The sequence below is a fragment of the Pleurodeles waltl genome, chromosome 1_1 (genome assembly GCF_031143425.1).
Source record: "Pleurodeles waltl isolate 20211129_DDA chromosome 1_1, aPleWal1.hap1.20221129, whole genome shotgun sequence".
In the NCBI taxonomy this organism is placed as follows: domain Eukaryota; kingdom Metazoa; phylum Chordata; class Amphibia; order Caudata; family Salamandridae; genus Pleurodeles; species Pleurodeles waltl.
The window spans coordinates 402,979,774-403,007,509 of record NC_090436.1 but is presented as its reverse complement, the minus strand read 5'-3'; the positions used below and the strand labels follow the sequence as shown (position 1 = coordinate 403,007,509).

At 44.2% G+C, this 27,736-nt stretch overlaps 2 protein-coding genes across 5 annotated transcripts in view; one reads left to right on the top strand and one right to left on the bottom strand.

Moving 5' to 3' along the window:
* IQGAP2 (IQ motif containing GTPase activating protein 2) overlaps positions 1–27,736 on the top strand; it is a 902,890-nt gene that overhangs the window by 597,361 nt on the left and 277,793 nt on the right. The window lies entirely within an intron of this gene.
* Positions 218–15,457, bottom strand: F2RL2 (coagulation factor II thrombin receptor like 2). Its single transcript, XM_069223634.1, has 2 exons — positions 15,264–15,457; positions 218–1,436 (listed from the first exon to the last, which is right to left on the bottom strand). Exons 1-2 carry the CDS (start codon positions 15,358–15,360, stop codon positions 355–357), a joined length of 1,179 nt encoding a protein of 392 aa, XP_069079735.1. The 5' UTR covers positions 15,361–15,457; the 3' UTR covers positions 218–354.

Sequence of the window (27,736 nt, the reverse complement as noted above, 5' to 3'; positions counted from 1 at the left end):
TGGCCAGTAGTGGTGGACTAGGAGACGCATTGGCCAGATGACGATTAGCGCTTGGGAGAAGTATAATCCTCGTTCCCAAATGAGTATTTGAGTGGGACTGTGATGAAATCTCCATTATGTTGGGGGATGCACCAGAAAGTCAACAAATGAGACCTAAATGTGTCTTCCTACGTGCAACCAGTTCACAGCTGCAAAGGCACACTAAAAGCTCTTGTTTTTCCACTTGTTTAGTAAATTCATATAAAATATGTTCATGTCTGCCTCTTGCACTAGATCGTTAGGGCCGCAGCCTTGACTCTCTCTCGCTGACTTTACTACCACATGAATTAAGTCCTCGAGTTGGATACACTGCTTTCATTCAGATGAACACTGAAGCTGGGCTTTCGGAGACATCTTGAACATGGCAACATAATTACAGTACTGGCCAGTCATTCTGGACATGAAGAAATACAGAAAAGGATCCAGGCAGCTATTGAGGCTGCTTAGGCACAGAGCCATGAGGTAGTAATAGTACAGGTCATCGGTGGAAGTGTGATAATTCTTCACTTGATGGATAATCAGAATGATGTTGCTCGGTGTGAAGCATACGGCAAAGATGGTGAGGATCAGGACTGTCATCTTAACATACCAGTACCACTTCTGATCATGGGTGCTGAGGGTCCTGATGATGGAAATGCAGCAGAAAAGTATAATGGCCAGAGGAACCAGAAATCCAAACACTGCCAGGAAGATGTAATAGTAGAAATGGAAGGTAGAAGACGTGTTGCAGGCATTTTGTACATCGTGGCAAGTAGACACGTTGAGCTTATCCAACTGATAGCTCTGTTTAGTGATGGAAAATGGCAACATATACACAAAGACAACAGCCCAGACCAAGACACACTGGAGGATGGCGTAGCGCCTTTTCGACAGACTTCGGTAGAGGAAAGGATGGACGATGGCTAAATAGCGGCTGATGCTGATGCACATAAGGAAAAGGATAGAACAGTACATGTTGCCATAGAAAGCCACAGTCATGGCCCTGCACATGGTTTCCCCAAAAACCCAGTGGTTTCCTTTTAGGTGGTAAGCTATTTTAAAAAACAGCATGATGCAGAAAAGGCAGTCCGAAATGGCTAGGTTTGTATAAAAAACAGAAGTGCCACCCGGACTGGTCCTAAAGAAGAGCATCCACAGAGTGATGACATTCGCTGGTATTCCCACCAGGATTACAGCCATGTATACTGCTGGAATCAATCGGGTACTCAAAGAACTAGTGAGGTACTTCATCGTGGTATTGCTGACTTGTAGCGTGGCATCATTAGAGTTCCACTTTGAGCACACGTGCACTTCATTTGAAGGCTCCTCTGACCCACTATTTAAAACGTGCTGTGGAAGTTTATCATAATCTTTCGGAAGGCCCCGAAAGGTCTTGGGGTTTGCAGTGGCCTTTGCGCCTGTGGACAAAGAATAAAGATAAATGATTAGTGACCCTGCCTGTGTCCCATGCATCAAGCAAGCATGTGGTGAACGTTTCATAACCCATTAAGTGGCCCATTAGACTTCTCCCCAAAACAGACTCTCCTAGCTTGACCAATGGACTGGATCTGAAGGGAAGGAACTAATTCAGAACTATACAGCAGCACCTCCTCCCCCACCTTTCTGAAGAGTACTGAAAGCATGAAACATGGGTCAAGGGTTACCAAGCACTGGGCTACGCTTGAATACGCAAGTAACCACACTCTACATTGAGTACAATACTTTCTGACTACATGTACCAAAATGCACTGGGGAGCCTGGGCCAGTCTTACCTGAACCAGTGTGCAACTCCACCCCTAATTTACAATTGGAAGGATGCCACCGTGATGTAACTTGCTACTGCCCCTTTGACGTCCTCTCGCCTGCGGGCTCTGGTGGCACTGGTGATGGGACTCGTATGCCTTCGACAAGAGCTCTCTTCAGCATCTCACTAAACATTTTTTCCAAGCGAGTGTGAATCTATCTGTTTAGATTCTCTGAATAACTAAAAGCAGGCGAGCCAGTCTGTTTGCAGCTATATTTTCTTGGCACAATAGGAACTCCCTCTGGCTAGAGGACTGACAGTAACCTTTATCATTTGGGTCCCAAAGGATTCCCTCTTCAAAGTCAAACTGATAATGGAGTGCGTCCAGCAGTCCAGGATAAGTCATTGGAGGTAGCGGGATGTGTACTCCTTTTCCACAGCTTCTCTCCCTTTCCATTTTTCATGTGGTTTCTCAATCTTTCTTGCACTCTCACTCATGCTTTTCTTCCTTCTCTGTTTTTCTTGTTTCCACCGTTGATCAATGTACCTTTCAGTACAAAGGAAGCAGAGTCGTGCTGCACCTTATTCACATGAAACCCACTGAAAGATAGCTCAGAAACTGAGTTTACCAACAGTAACCGTAAGCACCAATACTGCTTATAAACAGCAATCTGGCCTTCCCGTGAATAGAACAGGCTTGGTACCTGTGGTAAATAAAGCTGGCCAGGCATGGTCCTCTGTGTTCATTAGTGTTCAGCGACTGTACTCTCTTCGTTTACTCCTAATCCCTCGGTGACAGCCATCCTAAAATGTGTGTTTGCAGAGTTCCCACTAACCCTCGGTGTCACTAAGAGCAATGGCATGCTTTTCATCCCAACGAGGAACCAGTTTCCCTGCATACAGTTGATATCTAGTTGTTATTTTGCCTCTGACTATTCAGGACTATTGCATCAATCACCATGAACGGCTGGCCACCTTTCCACCATGCCGCACAACTCTTCTCAACTATACTGGGCATCAGTTGCAGCATGTGCCAGCACCGGCTCTCATGTTCCTGACCTCGGACCATTCACTTTATCTGGAAATCCTGCATAGATTAGCTTCATTTTCTAGCCTGACCTATAGGACCACGGGAGTGTATTTGTCACATTCCCTAGGGCTCCTAATTTAGCTGCTGGACGTTGATATGCATACTAGATGTGTACCTCCCCCCTGCCTTCCCTCTGACAGTTCTGTGCAGCCACTCGAGCTACGCATCTCACTAAACATGATGGGTTGTGTTATCCTGTGGGCTCTTTTCTGGTCCTGGACATGATCAATAAGAACCCTGGTTATTTTATGCCTCAACATCTCTAATCTTTCTAGGGTGGAAGAGAGTCCTCTTCAGGGTTTTATGCACCATGACAGTAGTTCAAAGGTCGTGTGAGGGCGGTTTCTGATTTGGGACCACAAGATTAACACAGGAGGTACCCTGAGTGATGCTGAGTGAGGAATATTACTTTAGTACTATCATGATGGAAGCAATCTCTAAGTTCTGTGGCTCACCAATGTTGCTTACCTTCGTTAACTTTATATGGGCTCCCTTCGGTACAGGTTCCATCATTGCTCTGTGTTGTCCGTTGTTTGTAGAGCATACCAATATGTACTCAAGAGTTTGTGTCTGCTCTGATAACTACTTTAATGTAACCGGATGTGGCACTGGATAAAAGCCAAGTGGTGTAGCTCAGTGGGCCAAATCTGGAGATAATTTGTGCCAATAGTGGAAACTCTGTGACTGAATTTAGTCCTACTCACTCACACTGTTCCTTGGAAAAGCAACTCTTAGAAAGGTAGGGGGTTTGATGCAGCACAGCAGGTATTGCTGTTCTATCAGTGTTGACCAACTTCATTATTGGCATTGTAAATTAATAACTGGACTTTTCCTGCCACATAAATTGGTCCACCCTGCAACACAATTTTGTCTTTTCCTGCAATATAAATCCAGTGCCCCAGCATTTAACTAAATCACTTCCATTTACCTTCTTCCTCTATCTTAAAACATATACAATTATCATATAAACCTGTATCATAAATAAACCTTTGGCATTAGAGTGTAATGTGCAAAACACCATAACAAAAATATGATTAGGGACGGATTGGAGGGTTAAAGGAAAGAGGGAGTCAGGAGTAAAGATGGAGCGGACACATGGCGTAGTAACGATGTCATAGGCACTGGAGTAAAAAAGGTTGACTGCAATTTCGGCAGGAAAATACAGCAGTTATTAGAGTTGAGTAAGGTCCATAGGTCTATGGGCCCTGGTGCCACTGCACCTGTTGCTTCATTGATAACTACGTCTCAGGAGAGAAAGCGGATGAGGCAGAAAAAGAGAAGCAAAAGGAATAGGACAAAGGGAAGAAAGAGAAGGGGTTGCAAAGAAATAAAAGAAAGAAGGGAAAAAAATGAGAAAATGAAAACACACGTGGGAGAAATAGAGCAAACGTATGAGCAAAAGGAAAACGGGAAGGAAGCTAGCGAACGAAAGAGGAAATAATAATGAAAGAAGTGGGAAAGGAAAGAGAAAAATTAACATTAGAGAAGAAAGGACATGGTGAGAGAAACAAGCAGCAAAAGAACCAGGACACTTATGTACTGACACATTTCCCACAGACACAGAATGGGAAAACCACTTTGACACTTCGGTCCCAACAAATAACTTGTGGCTTTAACATACAGACGGGAAAAAGAGGGATTTATAGTAAAAACCTGAATTGACAGATGGAGATAAGAAAAACACCAGAGAAAGGAATAAAGAAATATCTTGAAAAGGATGCATACTGAGTCAAAGGAAAGAGAAAATAAAAAAAGACAAAGAAAGAATGAAAGGAAGAGAAAATAGTAAAAGAATGAACGCCTGATAAAGAAAAAAGAGAAGAAACAAGGAAAGAAATAACCAAGTTTTTGTGAGTTTGAAAGAGGAGTTAGCAAAAGGAAGAGGGAAATAAAAATAAGGGAGAGGAGTAGAAATAAACAGTTGAAAGAAAGAGCGAAACTGTTAAGTGTGGATTTTAAGTGCTGGGAAGAGAAAAGTGTGAGAGAAAGAAAACTTTGAGAGTAAACAGAGAAACGGAAAGAACGGTGTGATATAGTTGAAACAGACCCTCCCAAATAAAGATGGCAGCTAAGAATAGGCTTAATTGTTCCCCAGGTCCTCAAACAGAAGTCAGTGTGTGGTTCAGCAGGGGCATTGAAGCTGCGAGTGGGATCCCATTATGGAGCAGAAGTGGGCACTGTCTGAGGTTTGCACAGCCCTTGTAGAGCTGGGTAAGGGGTCCCAGCACTGGAACAGCAGTAGGCACTGAGTCCTTGGAAGGGGGTGCTTTGGCTGAGCTGCATGTGGGTAGCAAACCTGAAAGAGCAGGGACACCATACAAAGAATTCCTCTGTGACATCAGGTTACATCTGGGGGCGGGCCTCTGGATGTCACAGGCAGACCAAATGTGGCCAAGATAACAGCCTGATTTATAGCCTTGTTTACAGCTAAGCTGAGAAACTGAGGTGCTCTGGCAGACAGTGTGTGTGGGGTTCTGGCACGGGCTTGGTATGTGTGAACTGAGGTGCACTGATGGAGTTGCACCCGAGGTCCTAGTACTGGAGCAGCAGAGTGTACTGACTGGAAGAACTGAGGTGCTACGGCAGATGGCATGTGTGGGGTTCCTGACAATGGCACTGCTGAGGGCTCGGAGTGTGTGAACTGCTGGAGCTGCACCCGAGGTCCCAGTACTGGAGCAGCAGAATTTACTGATTGCAAGAACCTAGGTGCTCCGTCAGACACCATGTGTGGCATTCCTGGCATTGCTTGGAGTGTGTGAACTGCCGTGCACTGCTGGAGCTGCGCCCGAGGTCCCAGTACTGGAGCAGCAGAGTGTACTGACTGCAAGAACTGAGGTGCTGTTGCAGACAGCATGTGTGGGATTCCAGGCACAGGAACAGCTGAGGGCTTGGAGTGTGTGAACTGTGGTGCACTGATGGAACTGCGAGTGGGATCCCAGTATGGAGCAGAAGTGGGCACTGTCTCTAAGGATTGTGGAGCCCTGGTAAAGCTGGGTGCCTAGGCTATAAGCAATTACAAGTGATCCTTTGCCCTTGCTCTCAGCACACAGGCAGGCACACCTGGTAAAGAAAATCCAAGCCAAGGAAGGACAGGAGCCAGTCAGCTGAGAGACTGTGCAGAGAGCCCACAAAGACCTAATGTGGCCAAGATACCAGCCTGATTTATAGCCCTGTTTACTGCCAAGCTCAGAGGAAGATGCTCTGCAAATGAAAAGAGAAGCTTTGCTGGACAGAAGCAGGAAACAAAGTAAAAAAAAAAAAAAGGTCCCCTACAGAACAGATACACAGGACAAAGCATAATTATACAGTAGTTGGTTCCTGCTCCCACATAGAAGATGGAGGGACAAAGAGGCATGACTGACGACTAGCAAGCAAGGATGTTTAAATGACCCTGAAAGACTAACAACTGATATAGCTGGAAGCCCACATAAGAAGTATACTTAAAAGTATACAAGAGATTGTAATCGCAACCTAAAAAACTGTGTGGTATTCCTGCCACTCAGTACATTAAAGGTGACTTTAAACATTTTTGTAATGGTAATTTGCAGGTTGTGTAAGAAAAAGAGCCCATTTCCAAATTTGGCTTCCTACCTCATCTGGAAGTAACTGCAAGACAATGAGCAATGCCTTGTTTGACCCTTCCCTAACTGAGCTGAGACACAATTACACAGGCCAATCCCATCCACCCTGGAGACCTAGCTCTTAGACTCTGTCAGGAATCCATGTTTACACAAAAGCCACCAAGGGTTAAAGATGCATGTTTGCCTGTGCCCATGATTAAGACGAAGCTATTTTTGCCACCAAGATTGGATTATGATCCCCAAGTGAGTGTCCTATAGATACTGTTTCCTCCTGCGGATCTCTTCTTGCTCTCATGGAAAGAGTTCCTCAGTGCCTACATGTGTAAAATGCCACGTTACATATTCTCAATTGTGCACTGCCTAATGCAGACTCCAGACTCAAGTTTATTTGTATAACAAGCACTGGCAAAACCAATAGGTTGTACTTTTAAAATGTAAAATCCCAAGCTATTGGCTTTACCAGTGCTTTTATTTGTTTTGCAACTGCATATCTGTGTGAATATACATAAACACATATGCAACGGCAGTTTTGCAATGGGTTTTCTGGTAAAGAAAACCCATTCCGAGAGGGCTGCTGGTGTCAGGACAGATGCACATGTCGTGGCATGTGGGTGCATGAATCATGATACCGGCAGCTATTTCTAATTTACTAATCTGACATTGAGATGCCCATGTTAGATTGGTGAATTAAGAGAAAGAAAAGAAGCAACAAGGGTGAAATGGAGACAAAGTAAGGAGAGTAGGATAAAAGGAAAGGAAAAAGCTTATTTCTTTTCTTGAGCCTGTTGAGTGCGCCAGCGCACTTGTTCGTTTTTTAGTTGGCCCCACATCTTCATTGGCACCCCTCTGTCTAGCAAGACCTGCCAAGTAAATATGTGATCAAGACACTGAAACATGTACACTGGTGCGCCCGACAGGCACAAGAAAATAAATAAGACGAGTCCGAATCATGACGATTATAGAGAAGTTCTGATGATAACTTTGTTTTGGATACAACTGTCCAGTATACACAGAGGTCAAAACGTGCAGGCTATTTCAAAGTCAAGGGGAGTGCCTAGTGATTTTCCTGCTCCGCAGTCGATGCATTTCAAATCAAGTAAACTGAAACCATTTGGCATCTGCAACAGGGGTCTTATATGCTTTTGGAATTGGATTCCCCTTGTATTGCTGGCCATGAGAGACAGTAGCAAACCCAAGGAATGAGGGACGGATAGCCTAATACTCGTTGAGTAAATGTTGGGACTTTTAATTTTTAGTGGACTAGTTTTTTAATATTATATATGGATGTAAAAAAGTTTGTTTCTTGTTTGTTGGGGGATACATGTTGTATATAACACTTTTGTTTTTTTGTCCAGACCAATAAGGAATAATGTCTCTTCGTAATATTTAAGGTGTTTTTTGTGAAAAACCTAAGAAAAATTGAAATAAATGGAAAATTAAGTATTCATTGACACACAGGATTGATGTACTGGTTTGTGTCTGTGTGAAAACATTATTAAATAGCCAGTTGTTGTTTTTCTGTGTATTTCTATTGAATGGTCCCTCTCCCACTGACACTTTATAGGATCGCACCCTGTCGCCCATTGATAGCTATTTATTGTGCAGGCCTACGACTCTAACCCTGCATCCCAAGCATCTCACAACATGGCAGAGAGAACCTGTGGATTTACACTTATCTCTGTGGTGATGATTTCAATCCTATACTTTGGCCAAAACTCCACTTCCTGATGTGGAATTCTGCCTGAATGTATTTGGCAAGAGATGTAATCAAAAAGAAGGGTATTTTTTTCGATGTTGTGCCATTTTAGTAGGTTATGCACCAGTATCAGTTAGTTATGATTCATTTGTGCCGTGGGACTGTCTCGCCCCACTAACCCCCTCTGACCTTGGTGAAAAGTAACTTTGGTCACAGGAGATAGCCTCCAAGGTTTGACAGCAGTCGGAAGTAGATCCGCCGCCTTTGGAGTCTGCTCTGTATGTGAGGGGAGCGGCCTGGTGCAGGGTCGGTGACACATCGTTGGTCCCATCCCTTCTTCTGATCCCTGGTGTTCGGGGAAGTAAGGGGGCTGCAGATTACCAGCACTGGACTATCTGCTTCGGGTGACCAGCCACTTTTAGGATAAGCATCTCATCTTCCTTTGTTAGAGGAGGTGAGGCGTATTACGACATTCTCTTGGCCAGACTGAGCGCGTCTTTGGTTCCCACCAGATTGACTGCATAGGTGTGTCCACAGTGGGGCCAAATAAAGAAGTGGTGCTGGCTGTAAAGATGCCAACCACGCGGCAGGAAGTGATGCGGTGGAGCAAGTGAATAGGCATGGGCGCGATGACGGCACGAAAATAAAAGCGGGCGCTTAATGTACTCTGAATACAGAAATACTTTGTCCGGTTTCTGCAGAGTTTCCAACGTGTAATATTAAATAATGCTCATTCTTGTGCCAGCGCATTAAACATGTAAAGGAAAGTCATGGAGCAAAGCCCGGTTTGGGCTGTGGGCTAGATTAAAATGTGGCCCTTGTAAGAATTGCAACAATTGGAATTTTCGCCTCCAGCTGGCTTACATTTTACAAGGCCAGACACTACAAGATTGTCTCTTGAACGAATCGAGAAGACTGAGATTTAGTGTGTTGTTTGACAGTGACCTATCCTTCACAGACCAAGTAAATGCAATCACCAAGAAAGCATGCCATCACATATGACATCTGCAAGGAACCCTTCTGCATAAATAACTGATTCTCGTGGTTCTGGCCTCACTCCTGGACCACTAAACACCATCTGTGCTGGGCTGGCTAAATAAGATTGTGTCACACTTTAAGGGGGAGAGGGGTCCAAAACCAATCGGCTTAGCTAACCCTCACACTGAGATGTTATCAACGTAGCATGTCCACTGAACCCCTGCTAGAAATGAGCATAGCTGTGAAACACTGTGCCTGGTCCCTAAGGCACCACACGCCATTCACCAGGGTACCTTCCAGCCGCCATGCCAGCCCTCCATGAGCCTGAGGTCAGCCAGCCATAACCTTTGGGTTTCCTGGCCATAGAGATACAGACAATTTGGGGGCAGATAATTTCATATGCAGGGGTCTAGTCTATGGAAGGGCTTGTCCACCTGCCTCTGGCCCTAGAATCAGTTCATGAAAGACTGAAACCCCACCTTTTGGTCAGTCTCTGAGTAAAATGTCACTGTATTACCAGTCTTTGGCTTGTTTATTTCTACACTATCAGGCTAATCTGTCTCTAACTGATGGGCCACTAAAATCAGTTTTTCAATTCCACCTGCAGATGATTATTGTGTCACTTTATTGACTTTATCCTGCTTCCTCAGTATGCGTGCACTGTTTATCTTATTTTCACTCCTCCTTCCTCCCAGTGGAAAATAACTAAGCCGATGCATGATGTCTTAAAATGAACACGGTGGGTGCCCTGCGAGATAGATCTGGCACAGACCCCCAACTTAGCAGGGCCTGTTGCTCTCTACTGTAGCTGGAGTGCCATGGCAGCTGCTGCTAGGTAGTTCATTTGGCTGCCCATCCTCCACAGAGCAGCCTCTGAATGGTTTGAGCATCATCTCCCAGTCCTCTGCAAGTGAAAACAGGGCCAGTAATGGAACTGAATAACATTAAGGGTGCCATTCACCAGCGGCGGCTCCTCGATAAGGGCGAAGGAGCGTCCCCTCCCACCAGCAGCGGCAGCTGCAAATCTTTTCCACAAAAATTATAATAAACTTTGTTTATTATCGTTTTTTGTGGAAAGGGGGCAGGGCCACGGGGGTGACGAGCAATGAGGGGGAGTGCTCAGCACTCCCTCTCATAGTGCATGTATGTTTAGCTGGCCATCTCTGGAGAGAGCAGGCACAGGCTCCCAATCTGCCTGGGGCGCCCTAGCTGGGCGCTCCCAGCCAATCCCTGACGCTGCTCTGAGCAGCATCAGGATTGGCACAGGGCAGGCTGGGAGCCTGTGCCTGCAGGCAGAGAAGAGGAGAGGAGCAGCGCGGTCATCAAGGCAGCAGCGGCACAGGTGTTTTTTAATTTAATCCCCCTCCCCCGTCAGTCCCCTGCGCCTCCCCTTCAGCATCAAGCGAGCCACGACTGCTGTTCACCAAGGTATTTTGGAGTAAATTAGTACTCCTGTAGTACTCTTTAACAAACTCTCACACACCTTTGTTAATTGGTCCCAAAACACCTAAAATGGGAATATTCAGGCAAGATTCATATATAATGCGACCCCACAAAAGGGTTAGTGCCCTTTTTGCACATTTACTGATAGGGAGTTGGTTGTTTCATAGTTGATTCACAAAAGTATGTAAGAGTACCCGAAAGAGCGGTCCGGTAGTACTGCTTCCTATACCGACATGCACTTTTATAAACCGTGCATGAAAGCTTCAGTTGGACAGTGTAAAGTTGTACACATAGCTATGTGTAGTATAACTTTTAAAAGGCAGAGGAACTGCTCTTTATGTTAATTTGCTTATGTATTTTGGCAGCTGTAATAGCTGTTTAGGCGTGGTTTATAACTTGTTTAATCTATACGTTTAAACACCCTGCTTTGTTGCACTCTTAGGCTGCCATGAAAAAAGTTGTTCTGCAAACCCTGATAAAAAAAGTTCAGTCTAATGATATTACCACAGTACATAGGAGCACCCATTTTGATATTTTATAGTGTGCCACATCCCCCTAAAAAATAAACATTCAGTTCTTAAATATAAATATTAATTTATTTTCAAAATCTGCTGAAGTTTTTCGTGTCTGTAGCACTTTGATCAACAGGGGCTATTATTACCTAGTTTGCTAGCACCCAGTGAATCAACCTCGGAAAGATGGAAGGCTGAGTGGCCTTACTGGCATTCATAGTCCTGCTAGCAATGAGTGCTAAAGTCATAGTCACTTTACCACCATGTTCTATTCCAGTGGTTCCCAACCTGTGGTCTAGGGACTCCTGGGGGTCCGCGAGGCCTTTCAGGGGGGTCCGTAACTGTTCAGAAAATTAACTGATTAATAAAGTTGTATATAAATAATGTGGCTAGATGTACAATTGACAATTTTGAAACATACTGTAAACTTCAGTGAATTTCAAATTGGAGGCTGAAAATTAAATAAATATTCTCAGATTGCTTTGTGGGAACAGTGTGGGTGCATCAAACAGGATATAGTATGGACGATATGCGGCTTATGTTGAATTTAGAAAAGCTCCAACCTTCCTATTAAATCACTTTTTCTTTTTTTTTTGCAAGTTAAAAAAAAGTGTTATAATTTGTTTGATGGAATGCTTGTTAATGTATTTTTGTGTGTGTATTGTTTTGGGTTCAAATCATCGACAGTGCTTAGACTTGGGTACCCAAATTACAATAATAACTCACTGGGGGGTCTCCGGATTCCAGTACTGTTTCAGTGGGGGCCCTCGGTCAGTAATGATAAAATGGGGGTCCACAGAAGTCAAAAAGTTGGGAACCACTGTTCTATGCCATTTTCCTTGCAGAGAAATGTTGTAGAATTAAAGGCACAACAGACACAAACCCAGAGTGATGTTGTGACTGTTGTTCGAGGACACAGAGAACCAGGGGCCAGATGTCGTGCAGAGGGGTGGGAATGGATACCTGCTGCTGTGTGAAGGCTGGCGGCATGATGCTGCTGCAGGGCACGGCAGGGCTGCAATAGCTGGGGTTTGGCACTTGGGCTTTACTTGCACTGAAATGGATCCGGAGTAATAGTATTTTTTGGGGTGGGCTACCGCTAATAGATGCCGGTCCCAATATATCCATCTCAGCATATTAGGAAGAAATAAGAGGTTTTCCGTTGTGTATAGCGGGCACCAAGATGAATCTACACGCATGGAGTGAAAGCTGATCAGTGCAGGCGCGTGAAGCTATATTGGCAAAGACATTGGAATTAGGACATTTTGTGGCTGCGACATTTCCTACCTAAATATGGATTTGCCGCATTTGCCACATATTTCGTATTCATACTTCACAAAAAAAGTTTCTAGCTCAAAAGGCTCAAGATAAAATGTTTAAAAAAGCAGCAACACATTGCTGCACGGTGGAAGGGCCTTCCCAAAGGTTGACTGGTCACCTGTTGCTCATCTCTGTATTTGGGTGTCAAAGTGTGAATAATGAGGTGAAGCGTTTTCCCAGGAAGTGTTAATGTGTAGATAAAGCCAAAATAATGACACAAAATGTGCGGCATTATGCTGCATAAGTTGGTTAGTTAACCCTGCCACATAATTTGGTCCTCCCTGCCGCATAATTCCAGAGGCCATGGATATTGTGTTGAATGTACGCGGAGGGATGCTAGGGAGAAGCACGCACACACGTATCCTGATCATGATTCCTCGGTGCGTGGCATCGTTGTATTGCAGTCTGGAAAACAAAGGCGAAGCTGTCATTTTGCTGATTAGATGGATAAAACACATTGTGCTCATACACAAATGTGCATGCGGATTGCTCATCCACATCTTGTAACTGCTGGTGAATCACGGGTGTTCGATATCTTTCAAGCCACAAAGCCGGGTCATGGTAAACGTTACCACAAAGCCGGAGAAACACGTGCTGCAAGGTGCTAAAAAAACTGCACTTTCTGTATTGCTTTTTTCATTGACCTTGTCAAAAGGTGACTTGCCTTTGTCCCTGACGTACAAAATACACGATTTGTTTCATTGCAGCACAGAATGTGAACAACATACTGTGGCAAACAGCGGTTTGTGTGTGTGTGTGTGGGGGGGGGGGGGGGGGGGGTTACTTGGCTGAAATACTCTGCAGGGTGGCTGAAGCAAGACATGGTGTGTGATGCTGTTAAGGATCAGAGTAGCCGCCAGGTCAGTCTATAGTCGAGTCTCTAGTTAAGTCTGCCATCCCATGCTTCCATAGTGAACACGAACCAGAACACCCGGACAGTGTTTGACATCTTCAGTTCGCTACTTTGCAGCGAGGATCTTGTTATTTTGCCAGATATTTACATAGACTGTCAGGTTTGGGCGCTTTCACCCGAGGCTGTACAGGAGCCAGTCGGAGACTGTTTCCAGGCGGAGCAGGATCGTGTGTGGGAGCTATATACGTTGTGGCTGTAAGATGGTTCTGTGGTTTGGTAAATGTATCTGGATATATTTACCATTATGCGCGTGCGCGTCTGTGTTCGTGTGTGGTCACTGAAACTATGATGGCTTGTAAGGGTTCACAGTATTCCTCTAATACAGTAATGCTGTAGGGCGTCGTATATTGTGTTTGTGTTGTTTTTCAGAGGAGTGTTGGTTTATGATTAGCGGAGTTGCGTGGTGAGGTGTAACTATATGGTGCCTCTGAGCTGTGTTGGATGCAAGTGCCTTGTTTCCACTAATGTGTTCTGTAGGAGCTGGTGACTGTATTCCTATATGGTCGGTGTAGATGAGCTTGAGGATTCCCAAGCATATAGGAGTTGCTGGTCGTGTTGCGTGTGTGCTGGGTGTTTGCTGGGTGTTATCTCGTGGTACTGGAGTGCGCCCGGTGATGGAAGTGCTACCAACAGCCACTCAGCTCGTCACACCCAGGTCCAGACCTTCGAAGTGTTCACAGTTTGATGATTAATCTTCCTTGTGAACTCGTTGATACGGAACTATATGGAATATCGTGGCTGTGTTGGGCCGGGTTACAAGTTAATGTGTACTAGATCTACCGCATTAAACCCCACTGGAATGGGGGGGGGTTCACTACCGCGCCTTATATGTTATAAAATAGTGTGGTATAACACACAGTGTACAGTTACAATACATAACATACATGGTGTGCACGTTTATAAATCCCACAAAGTATATCGGCACCTCTCTCGCAACACACGCACACAATGCAAGTAAGATTGTAATTATAACCCACAAGTACCGCTCGCGGAAGGAAAGGTGATACTCGGCGGAAAGAGACGAGCTCACAAGTAACCCTGCTTGTGACATGATGAAGGAAAGAGCTTTCCTGGTCCGAGGAGGCGGCCTCTGCCTTTCCCCGTCTCTGTGGCAAACAGTCGGTCCCCTTGAGACGCACGGCCAGTTTCAAAGCAGTTTAGTTTGGTTTTCCCAACTAGGACAGTTATTAATGCGTTTCATCTAATGTTCACAACGCCTTAAAGTGTGAATGTTTTAAAAGGTTTAGGACTAAATTGTTCAGGTGCCTCAGTACTCGCACGCGATTTTTTTGAGTGACTACAATTTGAAAAATGTTTTTTTGTTTTTTACTGCTTCGTTAATCAACGATCTCTGAATAAAATAACATGAGAAACGAACGTTCGCCCAGAAACGTGTGAGTATATTCCTCGCAACAGACATCATCAGAATTAAGTATCCAAAATGAGTCCCTGTTATCAACCTCCAGACTTCACAGGACAAACCACTGTGTTCTACGCTTTAATCCAGGGGTTCGATGAAGGTTGGGAATGAAGCCCATCACCAGAAGGCCTTGGGTGGTAGATGCACTGGACCCCGGCGCCCCTGATGACGACGAGTCCCGGTACCTCTATATATCCCTGTTGATAGGGCTCTGCTGCCCAGGGTCACAAGGGAGCCGAGGGTGCCGCTGGCTCGTCGCTTCACTGGTGCCGCTTTCCCTCCTCATCCTGCCCTCGCACCCAGTGCTGTCTGTCCCGAATTTACTCTGTTTCCCACATTAGCATACCCTGAACGCTGATTTAAATGATCATCTGCGAACTGTGTCAAAGTTCAGTTGATGCTCATAATTGCAGCTGAAACACAAGCCAAACCTCGAAAGAGGCCGGTTCCATTCCTGTGGGGGAGACCCCGGGAGGGGGGCATGGGGGTGCGGTGTAAGGGCGAGTCGGTCACCTGTGTTAAAATACAGCAGAAAGATAGGCGCTCACCTTGGTCGCAGGCGCCGGGGGGCAGAAAGCACAGTGCCAGGAACCCCAGCACTAGCGCCGTTTTCATGCTGGCGTGGTTTGGCGCTCTCGGAAACATACCGCCGGGACGTCACATTTTTGGGGAGCGCTCCCGCGAGCCGTGCTCCGTGGCCATGATCTCCCAGGCGGACGGGAGCTCAGTCACTGAGCGCCCGGGGGCGGGCCCAGGCCGTGACTCACGGGGAGGAACCCATCCGCTCACTCCCCAGAGGGCGACGCTTAACTCTTCACGCGCCGCGTTTCCAGTCAGAGCCCAGCCCGTGCGCTTCATGCTCAGACTGGTACAATAAGGGTCTAAAACATTTCTCCCGCATGTCTGCCCTCGACGTGACTAATATTTCAACATATCCCGTGCGCTTCAAGGCAGCGTTTCCGTGAATGTCAGCAGCTACGTCCCAATGTACTGTCAGCCACTGCTGCAAACGTGAAGCTGGTACCACGGGATGATATAATAAATGTCTCACCAAGTTCTGTCCACGCTTTTGGATACGGACAGAGCCACATGCTGCTATATAGCGCAGTAATAGCCACGTTATTGTGGAACGTTCTATGGCAACATCTGTTTTGACATTTTCAGTTATCATAAACTGGCGCCAGTTTTATCCTAGGAGCTCTTGTGAGACACCAATGAATACAAACGCTTTCTGACAGCCATTTAAACTGTTATTCTCCAGCATTCAATGAAACTGTCAGAAAGGCGGGAAGAGACGATAATCACAACAGTCCTTTCTACCTCCCAGAGTAAAAGCACTTTGTGTCAAAGTTATACATTGATGCACTCGGCAGAAAACAAGTGTACGTACCCAAACTCATTGACACAAAGTGCCTCTTTTTTCCGACTAATCCCAGTTATGTTTTTTAAACTTCGCTTCTGTTTCTAACTGTCCATAGTAAATTAACACCACATGTTTACTAAATACGGTTGTGGGTCAGCTTGGTGAAAAAAATAACTTTGGGAAACAGATTCTGAGCTACACTTTCCTTCAAACCGGTTTCTTGGAAAACTTCGAGATGAATGTCTGTAGTTTTTATGCAGTTAAATTCAACACAGCAAAAGCATATTACGTCTTTGGTAATGGCGTAAAACAGCGTGCGCAAAGCCACGCACTCCAGAATTCCCTGTAGCTGGAGTATTTACCACAGTGTTACCTACTCACTCCATTGAATAGCCAGGAGAAAAAGAAGATGGTGGGGCACGGGAGGTGACATGCTCTAGTTCAGAATTGTTTCAGCACAAGTGTGCAAGATGGTGACTGTCCGTTCAGCACATGAATCACTTGGAGTGCCATTGATTTTCTACAGCCTAGAAACTCATCCCATATAAGTCATTCCAGTGAATTGTTGGATGATTGTTTTCTTCTGAGCTGCTGCACGGTAGAATGGAGTTTGCTTTAGCTATGCAGACTTTACCTAAGAGATGCAGTTTGTAGCTGTAAAAAAACAATTGTACCTTAGCAGAGCATCACATACAGTGCTCAAGGGTCTTTTTTTAATCTGAAAGCTGCATCCACAGAAGTGTGTTGATGAACAGTGCTTCCAGATAATTATATCTTGTGATTTAGCATAAGCGCTTTTCTTTCAAGAGCCAGTTAGGCTTAGATATGGATTTCCCAAAACTTAGAATTTTGAGTCTTGGCCAAGTTTACTTGGAGGTTGTTGGATGACTTGTAAAGGGCAAGAGGGTTCCAGGTGCCTGGCAAGCCAACTGTAGTTCACTCGAGTAGCAAGATGTCATCAGTATTGTTGATTACCCTCACACCATGCACAATTAGTGAAGGTGGATTGGTCCGAACCAGTGCCAGATTAATGTGGTTATAGCCAGAGCTGCAAACTTTGGAATTGGGGTACCAGGTTCGAGTCTCTGCGTGGGGTTGACATCCTGTGATTCTAGGGGAAATCAGTTAATCTTCCCATGCTTAAAAAAATGAATGTTGCCTTGTGTAATGTAACTAGTGTTCATGTAAAGTGCTCCAATACCTTTTCCACTCTAGTTTGTGAAATATAAACTGCAGAAACTGCAAAAAAGTGATAGCTAATGTGTGACATATCAAAGCAGGTATAATACATTAATAAAACAAGCATTTGCAATGCGGTGGGTCTCACATGTGCCAGAGTTAGGGCTATTACCATTGTAAACTCCTAACCAGACTTTTTTTGCCGCATAAGCTGAAAATGAAAAGTAAAACAGTTTCACATAAGCGAGTTGACGGCCGCCATGATCGTGAAAGAGACACACAAAAGGAAACGGAAGTTTGCTTGCAGTCAAACATATCGTCAAAAGTGCAGTTATCCATGTAACCATCAAAAAGTGCAATTATCAATGTAACAGGATTGATGTCATGCAAAGCGCTCGACTACTGCCCAGCGAGATCGCTCTTTACAAGCCAGTAGTTTAGTTTTTGGTTGCTATATGGGCTTTTTTGGAGAATGGGCATTACTGTTGCCTCTCGTCAGATCGAAGGGTTTATGCCCACCACAAAGACTGGATTTAACTAGACCGCTAACAAGGGCCCAGCAAACTGTTGTTTTTAATCAGAGAAAAAGACCATCAGTCAGGTCCTCTGCTTTCATCAGATCGAGACACAAGTTGGAGAGATGGAAAGTGCCGTCAGGATTAAAGTTCAAGGTTATCTTGAGTTTAGCCATACATCAGATAGACACAGGGAATTTAAGTGGACCCGGTTAAATAGGTCTGTTAATATGACTGTCGAACAGTTGCCCAAAATGTAATGGCCTTTTCTGAACAGTAACAGTATGCATTGCAGTAGTTTTTATGAATGTTAGTTTTCTTTTATGTTTGATATTTTCTTTGTTTTTTTAAAAGTTTTTTTCTAATGAAGTATGATATTTTGGGAGCTTTACCATAATATTTGCAAATTAATGAGCAGACCTAGTGACTTTTGAAGGTGATATCTTCCTCAAACTACTGTGAATGATGGAGGTGTTGAAGGAAAGAAGTCTTCCTGGAATTTACAGACCTGTCCGTTGTTGTAAAGTCAGTAAGAACATTTTCAGTTCCTTGGATTAGCATATTATCTGGTGGCATATTAACCAGCGTAAAGTGGGACCATGTATGGATAAAGCCAAGGCAATTAATAAGCAAGTCAAAAGAGCACATCCCAGCAAATGAAGTTCTGTTCACTGTCAGCCAAGTGTAGTCCAAGAGCTGGACTACTGTACATTTTATGGAAATGGTCAATCTCCAATGGGTGATCATTTCTAAATAAAAACATGGATTAGAAAATTGGCCTGTGATGAGTGTAAGGTCTAAGACTGAGAAGCAGTAGGCAAATTGGGTGGGAATGAGCCACTACTCAATTTCTTCATTCTGTGCCCACAAGGAAATATTTCTAGATACAAGTGGACCTTCAGGGAATAACAGGTCAGAAATTAAGCATCTGTGCTCCTTGTCAGGTACTTATGTCTTAGTACTCATAAACCAGAGGAGTTTGACAACAAAACCCTCAGTTAATGGGGTACAGTATATGGGATAATTAAATGGGGTATTGGCATTGGCATAAAACATGGAGCTCAGAAGTTAATAATACATTGCTGTTTGTCCCAGAAATAGATATATTTGTTCATGTTAACACAATAGTCTGGGTCCAGGTGGACATGATCAGTTAGCTTGTTAAAATAAAAACAAAAATCACTACTGGGTCAGAATTGCCTATTTTGTTGTAATAGCAGTTCCTAGGCCCCGTCTGGAGCAGCTTCTGGGACCTCGTATGGTGGGACTACTGTGTTCTTCCAATGGTGACTACGTAGAGGATCTGCAAGATTGTTTCCTAGAGCCCCAAAAGAGCGCTCCTGAAAACAATTCTAGGAAGGTAGGTTAATGCAGATGGCGCGCTAAACCAGTGACTTTCCAAGATATTAAAGAAAGTGCCAGGTAGAAGTGCTAGAAAAATCTGCCAGTGTGGTCAGGGTATTGCAGCAGCGATTTGATAGACCAGCATCTAATGGAGCGCCTGCCTGGGAGTCAAAGTCGTCGTCACTACAACAGATGAATGATCTTGTTAAATCAGTGACTTCGACATATAAAGAATAACAGTGGATTATGACTTTGTGAGAGTGGGAGTGATTGAGTTGTAGTGTGACAGGTGCTGGTTGACCTACCTCTCATTATGGGTGGTTAATATATCATTTTCCTGCCTCCTTTACATCATCGCTGTTTTACTGGCTCAGAACAGTGGCCCTGAGTGCTATTGGAATCTGTAAAACTGAGGATTTCGTGGGGAAAATATTAGGAAAGGTGCAGTTGGCCTTTGCACTTTCCCCATCGCCTAACCACGTCCTCGCTGAGAGGGCCTAAAAACAAGGCCCCAGTGCTGCGAGGCAGTCGAAAATATTTGGGGAAAGGATGGCACTTTAAACCACAGTTCTTTGCACATTTCCACTTCCTGATCATTTATGGGTGAAAAAAGGTGTTCGTTTCACTTGGGACGGCCCACGTGTTTCGATTTCTCGGAGAATGTAGTTGAAGAGTTACTTTTAAAGTCGGCTGTTAAAAACGTTTTAAGTAGTCGTTGTGGACGTTTGCTAAGCATAAAAATGTAAACGGATATTTAACGTGCATTCGCCTAGGTAAATATATTTTTATAATTAGAAATGTAACTAATTATCATATCTCATTGAGAACGCTTTGAAATTATCATATCTCATTGAGGTTTGAAAACGCTTCTTTTTACTGGAATTGATGGTTTGCCTTTGTGCTACCACAAGGTCGTGTTTTCTTTAATTAACATTGCTTTCATGCAGGGCCTCAGGCATATTGTACATATCACTAGGCCGTAAGCCTGCCAAGAGAGCCTTGGCAGGAAAGCCTACGTGCCCCTTGGTTGCACAAGAGAAACCAAGCATTTGCAAAGCAATTAGCTTCGCGCTTGCTCGAGTTAATGCTCTTAACGTTGTAATTTCCTAACTGAATTTTCTTGCCACTTCAATTGAAAATAAAAAAGTAAAGCAGTTGACATAAGCAAACCGATTCAGAGCACCACAGATGCCATGAGCATGAGCGCAAAGGAGAGACACAAAAAAAAAAATTGGCTCGCAGTCAAACGTATTGGCAAACATGCAATTATCCATGTAACAGGGTCGCTGGCCAAGGCGGTAACCAAACCACCCCGGACAAACGTAAAGCATTTACCAGTGATAACAAAGTATTTTTGAAAGGTAAACCCACGAATGAGTAATAGTGATGGCTGTGTGGTGGGTGTGGTTAAGAGCCCACAGATAGATTACAGCAGGTCAGAGCAGTTGCGCACTCGACCGAAAAAGTAAAGAGGTTTGCAGAAAAGAACAAGCCTTTGCAATGCAATAGGTCTTGCATTTGTGAAAGTTTAGAGGTATTGGGGTTGAAAACGGATTTTTTTAATTATGTTTTTTTTAAAACTTTTTTTATTTTTTTAATGCAGTGGAATGCTGATATTTGGATAGCGCTGTTGCCATATGTGTGACCTTACAATGCTGGAGAACCAGATCATGGGAAATAGGTTATGAGGGGAGACGAGTAATATGTTGGCTGTGAAAAAAAAAAAACACGAGTAACAACGTCCTGAAAAAAGCAAACACTCATACAGAATGCAAGATTAGGTAAAGCATGTGAAATGTAAGCAGGAGCAACATGTTTACGGTAACATTTTGATACATTTAATATGTTGGCTGCAAAAAGCCTGCAACATGTACATGTACTCGAAAATTCACATGCACACTAAAACAATTTTTTAAACTTAACTCACTTATTTACGAGTCTGTGATGCTCAAATGTAGTCCCGTATTTAGGGAACCACCCTGATACTCATGGAGGGGCACACTCCTGTAGGCACACATTCGTCAAGGGGACCGTGCTGCAGTTAATACCTGCAGTGCCTCTTCCTTCCTCCGGGCTCTCGCCGCACTATGAGGGAGGGGAGCCAAGATTATTATGCTGTTTGAAAAGAAAAAGAAAATAAGTTGGAGGTCACGCCATTGTTTGCACTATATGAAACTTCACGTCCTCATGTAAAACAGAAAAAAGTAACATCCTGAAAAAAGCAAACACTTATAGAGAATGCAAGATTAAGTAAATCATGTGAAATGTAAGCAGCAACATGGTTACTCTAACGTTTTTATACTTCTAATATGCTGGCTGCAAAAAGCCTGCAACATTTACTGTTGTAATGTTCACGAAGCAGGGAAAGCGTGCAGTACCACAGGCTATCCCAAGGTGGCCCTTGGGACCTCTTTAGGCTGCATAAGGTATCTCACCCTGCAATGTTTAATTCAACAAATCCCCAATGAGTTTTGGGGGCCGTGCTGAAAAATGAAGCACAGCGCCCGTTTTGATAAAAGTTTTGAACTGTGCATTCAGGTTATGAGGGAGGGGAAGACAAGAGTAATATGTTGTTTGAAAATAAAAATAAGTACAAGGTCGTGTAACTTCACATAGTGATGTAAAGCTCTCTTCCAATCCAGTTCACGCTATATGCATAATTATGTAAAGCGATCTTCTGATCGAGTTTGCGCTGTCTGAAACTTCACATCCTCATGTAAAGTGCTCAGACACCACAAAGAAACAGCAGCATGCCCAAAACAAGGAAGAGGAAGAAACAGCATACTGTATGGCACACTCAGTTACATGGTTGATCGTGCAATCATCCATGTAATAGGGTCCGTCTGCAAGGTGGTAACAAAGCAACCTCAAGGCGGGACAAACGTGAAGCATTTTCTTATGAAATTAAGGGATTTTTGAAAGGCAGGCCAAGGAACGAAAGAAGGAGATGGGTGTGAGATGGGCGTGGTCAAAGCCCACAGATGTAGATTATAACATGTCAAGAGCCAGCGCTTGCATGCTGCCTAGGCTTGACCTAAAAAAGTTGAAAAAAAAGTTTGCAGAAAAAAAAAAATAACATTTCAATTAATTGAATAACTCCAGAGCAACTTTATACTTTGGATGAAGCTGTGAATGGAATATTATGCAAGATATTGGTAACCCCTACAGTGAACCATGTCACTGCCAGGCTTGGAAATGTGCTCCACTAAGAGAGGCATCCTGATTTTATTTATTTTGGGCGTTTTGTGTAGCTCTTAGAAAGCAAAAAGGTTGCATGAAGGTTTTTAAGGTGTTACTGCTTCCTGCCAAGGTCGAAGAACACATCTGTCGCATTGAGAAGAGGATCTTTCCTCAGTATGGCAAAGCCAGCAAACAGCATGTTGCAAATCAAATGTGATACATTTTCACTATCCATCCATACAGGAAGGAAGTGACATCACTGGAATTCCCATCATCCATCTGCAAAGAAGGTTACATTACTTGATTTACTATAATCCATCTGCACATGAAGTGACATCACTCATCCCCCCCTCTCAGAACCTATCTAATGGCGGCTGCAGTGTGGACTCACGGTGGGTGTGCCAAAGACAAGTCCATCTGTGCGTGGATCATACCCAGCACCAGGAAACCCAGTCCTCCCACTCCTACCCAGCTGTGACACACTATACCTTCAACCCTGGCCATTCTTTGACACTCTTCTGCCTTACCTCGTCACACCACACAGCACTGAGAGCATTCTCCTGTGCTTCCTGCAAGTTTTCATGCACTTGCCCACCCAAAACTCTCCTCACCGACTGCATCCAACACCCCACGCTCTCACACTAACACAGTCTTGCAAACACCCACACAACACTCAGCGTTCACATGCATCCTCAACAGCTGCTTGCACACCAAAAATGCCACAGGCATCTGGGACTGCTTCATGACAACACCCCGGACCTATTTTTCCTCATGGAAATCTGGCTGAATCCTGCATCTACTACAAGACAGACTTCACAAGCCCGGTGGTGAAATCGCCATCATCCAAAAGAACGCCATTAGCTGCAGCTTCTGTATGGACACGTCATCCTCCACCATGGAACACCTGTCGTTCTATCTCTATCAAAGCCAGTTTCACCCTAAGCACCACTCTCATCTACTGACACTATCACAGACTTTGCTGCATCACTCGCCTTCACAGCTAATGATCACATCCTACTTGGAGACCTGAACTTCCACTTGGAAGACCATTTCGACCCCAACTTATCAACATTTATCAAAGACCTTGGAAGCCTGGGCCTTACCTAATGAGTAAAGGAACCTACCAGCGTTGCTGGACACATCCTGGACCCTATTTTCACCACCTTATACAACATCTAAGTCAGTGAGCACACACCAATCTCCTGGACAGGCCACGCCCTCATCAAGTTCAACATCCCTGTCCCTGTCCAACGCACAAGCACAACCACCAAACCAGCACACGGAAACTGGAACAGCATCATTTACAAGGACTCAAACTTCACTCTCAACATTCACCAACCAGAACACAGCAACAGCCTCCCCAAAGCCACCAATAATTTCAACAACTGGATCACCTCCTGCGCCAGCTTTCGGACGATCCTCAAGCACAGCAATGCAACAAGAATGCCACTCCCACCCTCATTCTAAATATAGTCTAAATCTCTTCTGTGACTTTCCCAGACACTTGGATACACTTCACTATCCCCCCCCATTGCTGTAAAATCCTCTATGGACCCTTCTATGCTTGCTAGCTGCAGACCGATCTCCCTGCTACCATTACTGGTCAAAGTCTTCCACAGACACCTCACAGACTAACTCAACAACTACTAACTCCATTACACCGCACAGTCTGGTCTCAGACTCAACCAAAGCATGGAAATGCCCTCATTACTACCATGGATGACATCTGCATTACTCTGAAGAGACAAGGCACGGCGGCCGCTATCCTCCTGGACCTCTCTGCAGTGTTTGACATGGTCTACCACTCCATTCTTATCCAACACATATACAACATCTGAATCCAAGGACATGCACTCTTAAGCATTTGCTCTTTCTTGACTGGAAGGACACAGTACACATTGGATGCCTGCAGCCTCATCTGCTGAGTACCACAAGGATCATCCCTGAGCTCGACCCTCTTCAGTGCATACATAATCCCTGTAGCCAGCATCATCTGCTCTTACACCCTCAGTGTCCTCGCCTATGTCAGCTCAGGCAACCCATTCTCTCCATCAGGGCAGTGTGCCCTGTACTTGGATCAAGTTCAGTACCTGCACGACTTAAATCAACTGGATGAGGACCAGCTATCTGAAGGTGAACACCAGCGTGACCAAAATCCTGGTCATCGCGAAGAACATTTCACTGTGGGACTCCACCTGGTGGCCAACAGAGCTAGGACCAACACCCACCCCCACCAACCTATCAAAGAACCTCTGGATTGTCATTGACAGCAAACTTGATATGACTGCCCAAGTCAGTGCGTTATGTTCCAGACCGTGAAGATGCGGAGGAAGATATTCACTTAGCTCTCAGTCATCACCTGGAAAACAGTCATGCCCTTGTCACAAGGAAGCTTGACTATGTCACACTCTCGTCACAGCAAGCTGAACTATGGGCAGAGATGTAGGTTCATAAGGGTTTATGGGGTGTCCCATCCCCCTAAGAAATGTTACACATTGGGTTCTGATAGTCCCTGTTGGGTCGGACACTGTGTGCTTTTGCTTGAGTCATACCAGTCACTAATTAAATAATATTTGGGGCACTGAAAAAAAAAAAAAACATAATGCTTGGCTTAGGTTTGCAGCACTGCTAAGTGTATTTTGGTTTGTTCAAATATTTTTAGGAATGCCACTGCTGAAGGTTTGAGTGCACCACTGGATGTTGCAGAAAGGGGAGAAGAAAAAACATGAGATGCTGCAGAGTAGATCCTGACGTGCGTTGAAAATGTGGGTATCTTGATCAATACGACTGGCGGAAGTCATGGAGGCACAAAAGTTTTCACGTTAATAAATTGTTTCTGCTGTTAGATACGCATGCTGAAGATGACCTTATTCTTATTTTGAATAAGATAAACAGCTTCTTGAGCTATGCTGTTTCCATAACCCTGTTTCAAGGGGAGGACCAGACCAAAGAATGATACAGGAGCATGTTTGTGACATCATTTTTTGTTGGGTACATTGCATTACTTTCTGAGCAACCACAGACATACACCCCCTGAATCCAACTGAGTAAGCTATTTCATTGATCTAGAGGAACAACCCTCTAAGCTGGGATCGACAAAACCCTCACCAGTATGCTGCAGTACATTCAGAACTCAGTGACCAGAATCACTCTCAACCTCCCATGCCACACTCGCCTCACAGCACACCTGAAAGAGCTCCATGGGCTTCCCATACACAAACGAGTACAGTTCAAACTCCTCACCTATGCTTTCAAGGCACTACAAAACACTGACCTAGCATACTTCAACAATCGCATCTGCTGTCACAAACCTTCCAGACTCCTCCACTCATCTGGACTCCTAGTTGCCCACATCCCATGCATATGGAAACCAGCTCCGGTGGGCTAGCCTGCTCCTACATTAATCCTAAGCGTGGAACAACCTGCCGCAACACACAAGAGCCTCCTCCTCACTTTTTGAATTCCACAAGAAGCTGAAGACCTGGCTTTTCAAGTAGTCCCACTAAGCCCTAGGTCTGCATAACATAACGATTAAAAAAGAGAATTCCCCACGCATGTGGAATCTGAAACATAATATGAGCTGTTAATGTGAGATAAAGCTTGTGGACAAATGGTTACATTTTAATTGAGGCTGTTGAGGTTGAAGATACGTGTTGTGGTTCTGGTGATTACATTTGGCTGCAGGATTAGAGCGGCGCATTAGCAATAAACAAGATCTTTTAGAAGAATGTGTCTTTACCGTTAGCTAGTATCCTTTTTTGTGCATGTACCTGAAGCCCCTGAGTGCAAGGCACTCCCGTGTCATGTTGAAAGGCGCTATTTCGCATGCGATTCATTGGTACATGTGGGAGTTGAGAGACTGCATAGAAAAGTAGTGAGCATGTTGCTGCTTGAAGAGAAATTTCACCCTACATCATTTTGTGATGTTTGAATAAAGGAAAATTCCTTATTCTTTGCCTATTTGGGTTTGTTTGTAGGTCTGGCTTTAGCCACTAACTTTTGATTTTAATACAATTATTTTAATTCATCTCAATATACTTACACAGGTTTTCAATCACCTCTCTTCATCCTTTGATCTTTTGTAGTGTCATTCACTTTTTTCTTTCGAATACTACAGCATGGCGCTGTGAGTTTGTTCTTTGTGGGTGACTGTAGTCTGCTGAGAAAATGAGTTGTCATTAACACAGAGAATAGTGTCCTTCACTGTTAGGAACTAGCAGCCCAATGTGTCCTTTAGAAAAAAAAAATATTTTTTATGAATTCTGCTAGGGCACAGCATCTCTCCAGACATTGCAACTGGCTTCTCGCCGCTGCATGCGGGTTACTCTACCCTGCACAGAAGCTGCAGTGGATGGATATCTTTGAACGAACTTTAAAACCATTCAGAGATGGTGGCATGTGCATGCGCACACCCAGACCATCGTTGTAAAACGGTCTTAAAAAAAATTGAAAGAACCACACATGCATGTGTGTGTGCAAGTAGAAGCAGCCATTTTGAAAATGTATAAAGATTTACAAACCCCATTTCAAAATAAAACCCGCATTGGCAAATCCAAACGATCTGAATCGAACAACAGACCTAATGTTTTTGCCCAATGCTCATTTAACTGTATATTTTATTTAAGGCTCTGTCATATTCTTACCTTTATGTTATGAAACAGCCATTGCAAATAGCAACATACAGCACATATTTATTAAATATAATTGTGCGTGAGCTTTGTGAACCAAGTTCTGAACATTCTTTTCTTAGGACTGGTTTCTTAGATAGATGAATGGCTGTAATGCTTACGTAGAACGCACTTCTCATAAGTAATACTATGTTATAGGTCCTTGTGGGATGATTACTGCCTCTGCTAAGATTAGGTGCCTGAGTAGTTAGTTGGGTATTATAGCTGTTAGAGTAGCATGGCCAGTGCTACATTAAGCACATTCTAGGTAGCTGTGTTAGGGCACGGCCACAAACTGGCAGTAGATTGCAACAAACCGTCTAAAATAGCATTGTTGCTTCTGCAATGGAGCAAGCAAACAACAAAATATAAATCTGTCTGTTGTTCCAAAAATCCTTGCTCCTGAGGAGCAGGAGAATGAAAACTGACTCCGGGATAGGAGGAGCTATACTTGTGCATTAGCTGATATCCCTAATCGCTGGCCAGGCTTCAAGCAAGGCACCGATTTCCTGAGCGGGGGCATTTATAATGCAGTTATAACTTGTAGACACTTGGCTTCTATGGCCTAAAAAAACTAAATGGGCCTTAAGCTTATTTTGTTAATATGCAGCCTTCTCAGAGTTCTACTGGGCTGTCCTTGGACGGTCATACCAGCACGTTTCACTAGGAGACGGGAAACATTAGAGGATAAGTCCAGCAGAACAGCCTGGCCCTGAAGATCAGGTGCCACTTGCAGGTGTGGAACAGGTTGAACAAGTGTTGTGAGACGAGGC

Excerpts from the sequence above, each read along its gene's own strand:
- F2RL2 (XM_069223634.1), bottom strand. The coding sequence starts at position 15,360 with ATGTTTCCGAGAGCGCCAAACCACGCCAGCATGAAAACGGCGCTAGTG. Across the intron at positions 1,437-15,263 it reads CCCCGGCGCCTGCGACCAAG|GCGCAAAGGCCACTGCAAAC; the intron begins GTGAGCGCCTAT and ends CTTTGTCCACAG.